General features: G+C 40.8%; 1 protein-coding gene across 1 annotated transcript; it reads left to right on the forward strand.

Annotated features, from left to right (window-relative positions):
• Positions 1 to 1,800: 1,800 nt before the first annotated feature.
• Positions 1,801 to 9,558, forward strand: LOC113051666 (sonic hedgehog protein A). The gene is made up of 3 exons (XM_026215596.1): positions 1,801 to 2,485; positions 5,988 to 6,249; positions 7,836 to 9,558. Exons 1-3 carry the CDS (start codon positions 2,186 to 2,188, stop codon positions 8,528 to 8,530), a joined length of 1,257 nt encoding a protein of 418 aa, XP_026071381.1. The 5' UTR covers positions 1,801 to 2,185; the 3' UTR covers positions 8,531 to 9,558.
• Positions 9,559 to 11,131: the final 1,573 nt, after the last annotated feature.

An 11,131-nucleotide genomic window follows, 5' to 3' on the forward strand; every position in this document is an offset into this window, starting at 1 on the left:
ATGGCCTGAAATATGATGTTTATGTAATCATTATGCTTGAATAAACAATACAGGAAAGGAAAACATATCAGTGACCTCTTAATTGCTGATGAATGCCATTGCAGAGATGTGATTGATGATGCTCCACTACTGTGTCTCCACTGTTTTCTTGAAGTCATTACCACCGATTTTCTAATACACAGACGATAAAATGTCTGTTGCAGGAGTACCTTTGCACTCATACAGATTATTGCCAACTTCCAAAACCACGTAATATCAGTTAAGTTACAGTTCATGTGGTGTTCATCACAGTGTGGCAGCATATCGAGCAGAAAACCTGTCTGTACAGTTCACCTTTTACAGTAGTCAACATTTGAAGTGGATCAAAACAGTTCATCAAAGTTGTCCTAAGAGCTGCCTCTCTTTAAGTGACGTATTTGGAGCTTATGAAGTTGTTTTAGAAGAGATTAATTTGCTGTGTATGTTCTGAGAGAAGGTTCATTTTGTCTTTACCCTGATGATTAATACGATGTGTAATTTTATTAATTTACCCAGACCTGATTCCCTTTTAAGGTATATATATATATATATATATATATATATATATATATATATATATATATATATATATAACAAAAATATTTGTTTTTGGGAGAGAGAAACAGACACACTTTGCCTTTGTGATGCGTGTTAAACTTCCTGCTTTACTCCTGACATATCAGCATTATTTAATGGCATTTTTGAATTTTCTGCAGTCAAAAAAGGCACACTCCAACCCAATTGAACAACAAATCACCTGTGTCATAAAACCTTCAGCTGAGGCCCTACTCTTCTCAGTGTATTTCTAAAGAAAAGCAGCCACCATCATTGATAGAGCAGAAAATGTGTGAAAACGAGAGATAATAAGACAATGAAACACATACCTTACCCGCTGCTATGGGCCAGGGAACACAGTGGTTACCATGGCTTAATCTGTCACTGAAGTGGACTTTAAGGGGTGACAGGGTTTTTGCAGGTTGATCTTTCTCCCAAACAGACAGCTTAGCATTTGTGTGCACAGGAAGAGCCCTTTCCAATATCTCAAATAAGCTGTGTTGGGTAGAAGAGCCAACTTAATCTCAGTCTCCAACTCTCTCGATCTCTATCCCTGTCAAATTGCAGCTGATAGAGATGGAGGAATATTTCATTTTATTCTAAATGGATCAAAACATTCCTGGCTTTTCAGTTTGGAAATAGACATGTGGACAATATTTCAGAGAAAATTAAATCCTGTAAATTGTTCAGAAATGGAACCTTTCACTTTAAACCCTTTGCAGAATGATGCTGATATAGCTGACTGTGTATGCATAAAATGAATATTTTGCAAGATCTGACACTTTTCCCATTTATTAAAATACAAACTAGCCGCAATGATGGCACAATAAGTGATTAACCTGATGAGTGTGTGATTCAGGAGATTAAAAGAAAACGAAAATGTTTATATTACTTTAAAACGTACTTCTGTATTTTAGCCATGTTTTGGGCTGTATTTGTAATCGGTTTGTTTCTGGTTCATCTGGATTGATGTGCACAAGCATAGTCTGCACTGACTGTGATAAACGAAACTTTGAAAGTCGCGTGGTTTATTTTGCCTTAAGCAGGAGCATAACAAAATACAGACCAACTAATTTAAACAAAAACGGTTTCTTAGCAGGTCACATATGCGGCTGGGGCATTTGCATCCCAGTAGGCTATCAAACTGAGCACACATGCATGTGGACAGCCTCACAGACAGCAGCGGGCAAAACTGATGCGTTCACATCCCTCCCCTGTAGCCCACCTTTCTGAAAGGTTTTTGCGCGTCTGTTTAGAGGGATAACATCAGAAGGGTTCGTCCCGTCGAGCCAATCAGGTCCCTCCCTACCTCAGATCGCAGCTATAATACATAGGAGTATAGAGGCTTCTCGCATAAGTGGCTGTGTCTTCAACTAACGTTGAGATTTCGAGGTCAGTCTTACCTTTCATATCCACACCGCAAACCTCCGATGCGGTATCAGACGCACATTTCCGCACCTGTCACGGTAGGGCTCGGCGACGAGCGACACGCGTGAACTGAGGAGACGGCAAGGACGTCGCCGGAGAGCCGCGCAGCGAGAACGAGAAATCCTGCGAGACAGACCGCGCAGGGCGCTCGAGAACACCGCAGCGAGATTCACCGCGCGGCAAAATGCGGCTTAAGACGAGAGTGCTGCTGGTGTCTCTTCTCAGCCTGTCCTTGGTGGTGTCCGGACTGGCCTGCGGTCCCGGCAGAGGCTACGGCAGGAGAAGACATCCCAAGAAGCTGACACCTCTCGCCTACAAGCAGTTCATACCTAATGTCGCGGAGAAGACCTTAGGGGCCAGCGGCAGATACGAGGGCAAGATCACGCGCAACTCGGAGAGATTTAAAGAACTTACTCCAAATTACAATCCCGATATTATCTTTAAGGATGAGGAGAACACGGGCGCGGACAGACTCATGACACAGGTAATTCCTTTCCCTTCAGAAAGCTCCCCGGTGCCTGTTTGAAGTCAGACGGATTGTGAATGAGTCTGACGGCATGGCTCGCTCTAATGAAGCTGTGCGAGAGAAATGCCATCAGGAGAGCCCAGACCGGCTGGTTGCCTCCTTGCTCACCCTCATTGTGGAAGGCTGCGTGAAATATTTATGCGCTTCTCTGTTTCTATGTACACACTTTTGCTCGCGATGAGATGGTACATCGGGCGCGCGTTATCTGTTTTGTAAAACGTGGATATTCTGCTAGATAGGTACGGCACCTGATCCGACGGGACAGTGATGGTCAGAATATTTTAGTCTTATGGGAGCTAAATATGGAACGAATTAAGCATAGCCTACATGTTGATGGGATCCCTTAGTCGGACCGCAGTCCACCCGCTCTCAGACGCTGCTTATCTGGGCATGAACACATTGACATTTCTCGAAGGATGTTTTTCGATTTGTCTCTGTTTACCTATTAGTGGGCCAGGACGGTACCACTTAGTGGCACAGTCAGATACAATGGCCTGTGTTGTCTTCACCCTCTTTTTTCGATACTATTGAGGAGTTTGCTCATCTGCTGGCAGTTATAGCACCACATGCGATGCTGTATAATCTATAGTTGTTGTAGCCTACAACTGACCGATATATAGGCTAAGAAACAGCAAGCGACACACAGTCTGAAATAAGTTTTATGTGGTACACTCCAGGAGTTGAACAGTGCAATATTATTTTAATTGAAGTATGCGCTATTATTTTGGTAAATGGGTAGGCTATAGCTATGTAAATAATCACTTAGATGCGGAAAACAGTTTTCTCTGCTCGAAAGAACATTATTGGACTCGTTAGAATTACATTTATTTATTTTAATGGTGAATGCTAGAATTTTGAATTGCTCAAAAATTACATTAATTTGTTTTAGCTAGCTATTTAACTTTTATGTCGTGTGAAACGACTCAACTTTTTTATCTTTTTCCCCTTTTTTCTTTCTTTTCTTTTTTATTTTAGAAACCAAGCTAGACCTCTGGAAAAAGTCAGACAGCTTTGGGAATAGTCTGTCTGTCCCCAACATGGCTTTCCACTCTCGTCGCATTAGCAGAGATCATTTGAACTTCTGACCTTTTGCCAATGCAAAGGAACAATAACATTGCTGCTTAGTAAATGCATCGAAAATGTATTTGCTATACCAAGCATATTCAGGATTGCTTCCGTGTAATTTACAAAGTGATTACCCGGAGTATAAACATTTTATTAGGAGCTATTTTGGACGTGTCTTTGTGGAATAGCTGTTCGGCTCAAAGTCTAAGTCATGACTAGATTATCGCATGGACGAGATTGTCAAACAAAGTAGCTACCGCGCAGGTGCATTATAAAGTTTCCCCTTTTCTGGTCCCTAAAAAAGATGAAACCCCTGTCTGGTGTGGTTTTCTCAGATGTATATCAAACTCTACTTAAGGTGAATGTGATTACAAGTGTGCGATGACCCGCGGGCACACACGCTGCCGTTAAATTTGGAAGGTTACCCTTGCAATCTTGTAACTTCAAATGAACGTCTCTGTCTTTCAAAGGGAGTTAACGAGGTGTCCTGTTAACAAATGTTTTGGAGAAGCGCACCCGAGTGGAAGAGATGGTTTGTTGGTTGCATTGCACGCTGTGTAATGAGTTGGGCTTAACGGTGCTGCTCGCGAAATTAAGCGCAACTGCGAGAGCATCCAGGAGGCTGTTTGCTCTGACAGGTAGCTGATAAGTGTTTGCTCTAAAACAGTTGATTTTGGGAGGAGATTAGTAGCTGACTGTGACTAGGCGGCTTGTTGAACAAACCTCGTGTGGAGCACAAAGCGGTTCCCGCTGCGCTTCATGGTGGCTGAACAGAATTTGGCTCGATTTGCGGCACACGACCCAATGAATTAATAAAGAGTTTAGGCTTCACGGTTCTTGAATCCCCAGCAGTTTTGCTCAGAATGTGCTAGGTTGTGTCTTCCTGTGCCTTGTTTGTATTTTTCTCTCTCAGTCAAGTGCCACTTAGTGCTGTATAGCTGATATGCAAAATTTCTATAATCACTATTTTAGAAAATCTATTTTATTTCTATTAGGGTGAATAACTATTCTGTCATTCTTCATTCAGGCCACAGATATTCCACAAATGTATCAGTATCTCAGTCAGTATGAAAATATTTCATGTAGCCACATATAAGAGGACGCATCTGTGAAGTGCAGTAAGATTTTGGTGGTTTGACAGATCCACAGACATATGTTATGCATGGTGTGTATTAAACACTAGAGACATAATGGAGTTAATTGAAACATTTAATATTTTATGATTTACTATTTTTAAATGTGGAATGGAATAATCTAGTGTAATAAGATGCATGTTGCATTTACTGCAGACATGAAAATGAAAAGATCAAGCACATCAGTCGAAAGTGAGGCAATAGTAGTCTGGGACAGAAATGTATAGAACAATATGGGGTTGGAGAAAGAGGGAGAGAGTGAGCTAGTCAAAGCTAAGATGCATGTGTGAATTATTGAAGGTATGATTTTGGCCTAGTGTCACAATTTGCAAGCATATTTTAAATAGATTTTATATAACCTCTGAAAGACTGTCAGTTAAGCCATCACATCACGTCCCTTGAGCAAACCTGTGCTGCAAGAATGATGAGTTGTTGCTTCTCCAGTTGGACGCAGAGAAAGAGTCTTTTTGTGGTGTTTTATTTGACATATTGGTTAAGTGATGGGAAGAGTTGTCCTGGAGAGAAGGCCAAGCATCTCAACACAGGGTCCCAGGAAAGGTTAATGGGTGCACCACCCAAACATGGCCTAAACAGTCCAAAGATACCTGCACCTTAGAGAGAGCCACTGTTCTAAACCTTAAAGTTAATACATAAACACTACAAATCACTAACTGAAAAATCCCTGTTTTTTATATATTATTGTTATTATTATTTTGCCTTCTAATTTCAAGGTACCATTGTATGTATTTTGGCCTTTGAAAGAGAAGAAGCCTTGATGCAGTCACATCTTTCTCTGGTTGGATCTATATGTCTTAGATCAGTGGAGCGAATGCAATCAATTTTTCATTGAGTTCTTTGGGCAGAATATCCTTGCATGCGAGGCTGAATTATTTCCAGTGTAAATGCAGGTTTCTCATACGCTTATTTGTCAGCCGGTTTATTTGTCTGGACGCATCTATTGGGGTATTACAGAATTATTGTCAGTAAAAGATATCTTCAGAGTTGTGATCCTCAAGAAGATTGCTCAGAAAGATACTACTTTTTCCAATTTATGTCTTTAAACAAATTAGCCCTGTTGCTATATTCTAGGGGATGTAAACAGCTTTTATGTATAAAGCTATACTATTATTTTTGGAGATTCGGAGCATTATTTAGGCAGTCATTTTATTTTTTTAACATGCTTATGGCAGTTTGGATCAATGAACGGAAGTATTCAAAACCAGTTAGTTACATTTCTTCCTGTTCTCTCTCTGTTCTATTAGAGATGCAAAGACAAGCTGAACTCCCTGGCCATCTCTGTAATGAACCAGTGGCCAGGGGTTAAGCTGCGGGTGACAGAGGGTTGGGATGAGGACGGTCACCATTTTGAAGAATCACTCCACTACGAGGGAAGAGCTGTTGATATCACCACCTCTGATCGAGACAAGAGCAAGTATGGGACACTCTCTCGGTTGGCTGTGGAAGCTGGATTTGACTGGGTCTATTACGAGTCCAAAGCCCACATCCATTGCTCTGTCAAAGCAGGTGAGACCATGGCAGCTTGTTTGGGACGGCAAAATAAACAAGTGATGGGCACAATGCTTCACATTCGATTTCGTGTGAAATAAGCATGGTAAAAAATTATAAACTGCTTTTAAATACAGATATTGAAAAAAAAAAAAGTTCTTAGTCTGTTGCTGAATTATTAGCAGGGGCGTCTGACTGGGGGTAAAACCAGTACTGATTACCAGGGCCCCAAAGGAAGAGAGGGCCCTTGAAAAGTCTGGAATATATTTTATTTTACCTGTATATTTTCATGGGGGGTCCAATCAGGACTGCCTATGCACAGGGACCGGGATCTTGTGCAACGCCCCTGATTATTAGTGTAATCATAAAAATAACATCTGGCAAAGGCGATTTTATGAATAATGGCCAAGCCAATTGTTTTAAGGCTATTACTCTATTAAACCTTAACACCTTAAGACAAACACAGAAAGGCTTGCCAGCCAATATAAATGATCTGATCTTACATCGCCCCACTCTGTCTCTTTGAAGGAAGCGCTTATCAAGACTTCACAAGCTCATTCACTAGAACACACACTGTACACACATTTCACTAGAGATATATAAAAACAAATCGAGGATGTTTTCACACGCGCGCTTGTAAAAATAGGCTTCGATGAAAACACGACGAAATCATCACTTGCGCAAATACGATTAAATTCTTGTCAGGATTTTATTTAGTTTACCATTGATTGAAGGTAATTTAGCTGGGACATATTGGGGAACCCTCATAAAGCTTTCACCAAATCGTATCATTTGAATTCTAAACACATTTACAAATACATGACGGCTTTGAACAGAGCCGGGTCGAACTCGCTCGGCTCGCCCAAATCTGTTTCTCAGTTGTCAACATCTTATTTCATGCCCTAGAATCTTATGAGAGGATTAGACGAAAAGTCCATTCTATAGCTCTGTTTACCGAGCCGAGAGATCGGAATGTGAAGAGATCCCACAAGACCCGAATTATTGTAATTAAGCTTGAGCAAGAAAATGAAAGGAAAGAAGAAGAGGGCATTGATTGACTACCGCTAGCATTTCTAATTTACATTCAAATCTACACTATTAGAGGTTTGGGAAAGGGTCTGGGCTGAGTAAATACTGTTTGAGCCTGCTTGGGGTTTTCTCATTCTATAAGTGTGAATTGTCACATAGAAGTTTCTGCACCTGAGCAAATATGAAAGAGGCGCAAGGAAAGGCAGAAGTGTCCTTTTCCAAGAGTGCTCTGTACACAAGCTGCATTAGAATGACAATGTGCGGGCTTTAATGGTTTTTAATTAGAGCAGTCCAGACTCTTTCCTCCTTCACCTCACACAAAGACATTATTTTGCGGGGAAAGCTCTCGATTTACAGCATAATAATTCCCGTAGCCACGTTTTCTTTTGTTTCTTCGGGCTTTTTTTGTGCGTGAGCCGACTTTGGTGTTGATTTAACTTAACGTGCATGTTTTTCGAACTTGTTGTGCTCCATGACCTCATCAGTTACAATTTAAAATCTGATCAATTAGCGTAATATTTTGATATATTTGATGTATGATAAAATGATTCACTCGTTGATATTTATCTCGACAGAAAATTCGGTTGCGGCGAAATCTGGAGGCTGTTTCCCAGGCTCGGCTCTGGTCTCGCTCAGTGACGGAGGACAAAAGGCCGTGAAGGACCTGAAGCCAGGGGACAAGGTGCTGGCGGCGGACGGCGAAGGGAAGCTCGTGTACAGCGACTTCATCATGTTCACAGACCGAGACTCCGCGACGCGACGCCTGTTTTACGTCATAGAAACGAAAGAACCCGTTGAAAAGATCACCCTCACCGCTGCTCACCTCCTTTTTGTCCTCGACAACTCCACGGATGATCTGCACTCCATGACCGCCGCGTTTGCCAGCAGTGTCAGAGCCGGACAAAAGGTGATGGTTGTTGATGATAGCGGTCAGCTTAAATCTGTCATCGTGGAGCGGATATACACCGAGGAGCACCAGGGCTCGTTCGCACCAGTGACTGCTCATGGAACCATTGTGGTCGACAGAATACTGGCGTCCTGTTACGCCGTAATAGAGGACCACAGTCTCGCGCATTTGGCCTTCGGGCCAGTCAGGCTCTATTATGACGCGTCATCGGTCCTATTTCCCCAAAACTTCATCAGTCAGTCCAATGCGACTTTACAACAGGAGGGAGTCCACTGGTACTCCAAGCTCCTGTATCACATGGGGACGTGGCTTTTGGACAGCCACGTGCTTCATCCTTTGGGGATGTCAGTAAACTCAAGCTGAAAACCCTCCTTTGGAAATAAAGCAAGAGAAATCACACTAATGTAGGATATAAGACAATATTAGAACAAGCAAGAGAGAAAGAGAGAGAGCGTGTGTGTGCGTGTGTGTGAAAGAGAGAGAGAGAGAGAGAGAGAGATAAAGGCCACGAGCGGAGCTTGGATATTTATTACAATGACTTTAAAAAGATGTCAGTTTCAAAGAATAAATGGAGCCTTAAAAGTGTTTTTTGCATAATTTATTCTCGCGTGAACTCAGGCTGGAGGCACACAGACGGATTCGAATGCAGTGTGAGCTCATCCAGCGGTGCAGAATCTATTTTTGTATATCTCATGTAAACAGAAAAAAAAGAAGAAAAAAAAAGAACAGTAAGAAAAAACTTTCATGACAGGTTGTAACATTCTGTGCATATGTGCAAATTACTGTTATATTTTAGGGCAAAGCAAACGCCGTGGGGCTCCAGAAATTATATTTTTATACACAGAATTGTACATTAGGATTTTGACCGAACGTTACCTAATCACTTTTCGTTATTTGAAAGAGTGTTAGATACGAGAATATATTTTAATTTAAATAGGTGCAGAGTCTTTGCAGTCTTGTGCTGTTTTCTCTTTTTTTCTATTATTTTGTCATTGCTTTGCTTGTCAGAGTGGGACAGACATATACGTCCTTTGTTCACTGTTCTCTGCTTTCATTGTTTCATGTGTTTCTTTAAGAAAATACGAAGTGCACATTCTGATGTTAATTCAGTAACGATGATAGCCCCACAGTAAAGAACAAAGGGTTTCGTTGAACAAATTAATAAGTAACTACTGTACTTTGACTAAAATGTATTTTTCTTTTCGTATTTTGTAATAGTTAAATAGTTTTATAGAAATAAATGCAGCTGATGCACAGTTTGGATAGCATATGATTGAGTGGCCATACCAGTTAACCTACCTTTCATCAAGGCAAGGTGTCAGGAGATGTATAGAATTTATTATTTATATGTTTATTATAAATGAATGAGATAAAGAAAATATTCAAACTGATTGTTGGTATGTTTTTATTTTTTTAATATAATTTGATAACGCAGACATTAAACATCTTCAACTATCATTTCCATAATCAGTTTTAATATCATTATTATAGATATTAACGCTCATGAATATTTCATTGTTATTGCTGTTGTCTAAATACTCGGCTCTCAGGGGCTGCTATTAATATATTAACCGGGCCAGTAGCTAATGTTCATTGCTGGCACAAGAAAAACGAAAAAGCCTAGGAAATGCATCGAATTAAACACGGCTTTGTGTTTTATTGTTACAATAAAAAGCGGTAAGCTTTCTGATCTTGTTGATCAGAGGTGCATAATACGTTTCCATTTCCAACCCACGTAAACCGGGCTATTCAGCTTGGATAAAACTCGGGTGGGAGAAACAAGAAGTCCATTCAAACAAACGTGTGGAAATAAGAATTGAAGTTAAATCGTAGACAACGGCTGTCGTTAAGACGCGAAAAACTATTTGATCTGGATTTTGTATGCTTGCGAAAAGTTGTGGTCCCACGCTATATATGAAGAGGGATAGTTCTTTGCAAAAGCATCTGAAATTCTCTCACCCAGATTAAAAGGACAGATTTGCGTGCTTTAAACGCACCAACACATTTCCAACCGGAAACGGTTCTGCTTATAGACAGTTGATGCAGAGGTTTATTGGTGCTGAAGTTGCTCATCACCAAGACGAGAATCACGTCAAAGATGTGACGCAATCAAATAGGCTACACATTTTTGACAAAATTCACATGGATGATACTGAAGGAAGTTCCCACCACCCCATTTGTGCGACTAAACACACTTTTCCATTATTCGTGTAACTGGGATTTTATAGTTAATGGCAGAAGTGAAACAGGTGGTGCAGGAAGTGAAGAAGCACTCCACTTCCCGTCTAATGATAACGGTTAAATACTCTCTCTCTTTCTTTTCATGTAAGGATTCTAAGATTATTTGTACCAAGAATACTTAATACTTAAAAAAATATATATATAATAATTAAGTGCAGTTTAATGCACTTGACTGATTTGCTTAATTTTTAAATGATGTTTCGTTCTGTTTTGACTTGCAATTTCAAAGACTACATTTGAACAATACTACACTTCATTAAATTGTATGTGATCATTTAACCATTTTCATGCAATATTGTATTTATCTTGTTTATCATGGGTCACATAATATGCTGCCAGATCTTAGTCTGATTTGGGCCACATATAACCTGACTGATCTGGGCCACACTCCTCCCATCAACAATCAGCCCTCATGTTTTTTGCCAGATCCCCACCGTGTCGTCTTTGCCACACATGGCCCAGCTCTGGCTGAAAGGGTACATGCCATTGCCGACAGGAGGCCAGCAGTGCCACCTTGAGGCCACATGTGGGCCAAGTCCGTTTGCTATGTGGGTACACCATTGCACGAGTCTTTCATAACTTGGGGTTAAAATAAGCCCAGATCTAAGGATCTCAGTTTCCTTTGGTAAATCTGAGATGTATCATGTGGCTTCTACATGCAAGCAAGCGAAAGACAGCAGGACCTTATGCAGCCATCTAAAAACAAGCCCCAAACCCATTCAC

This window comes from Carassius auratus, chromosome 32 (assembly GCF_003368295.1).
Source record: "Carassius auratus strain Wakin chromosome 32, ASM336829v1, whole genome shotgun sequence".
NCBI lineage: Eukaryota > Metazoa > Chordata > Actinopteri > Cypriniformes > Cyprinidae > Carassius > Carassius auratus.

What these genes read in the sequence shown, in the direction of transcription:
- LOC113051666 (XM_026215596.1), top strand. Translation starts at nt 2,186, where the DNA reads ATGCGGCTTAAGACGAGAGTGCTGCTGGTGTCTCTTCTCAGCCTGTCC. An exon ending in CGGACAGACTCATGACACAG is followed by an intron (nt 2,486 to 5,987) that starts GTAATTCCTTTC and finishes CTGTTCTATTAG; the next exon opens with AGATGCAAAGACAAGCTGAA. An exon ending in CCATTGCTCTGTCAAAGCAG is followed by an intron (nt 6,250 to 7,835) that starts GTGAGACCATGG and finishes TTATCTCGACAG; the next exon opens with AAAATTCGGTTGCGGCGAAA.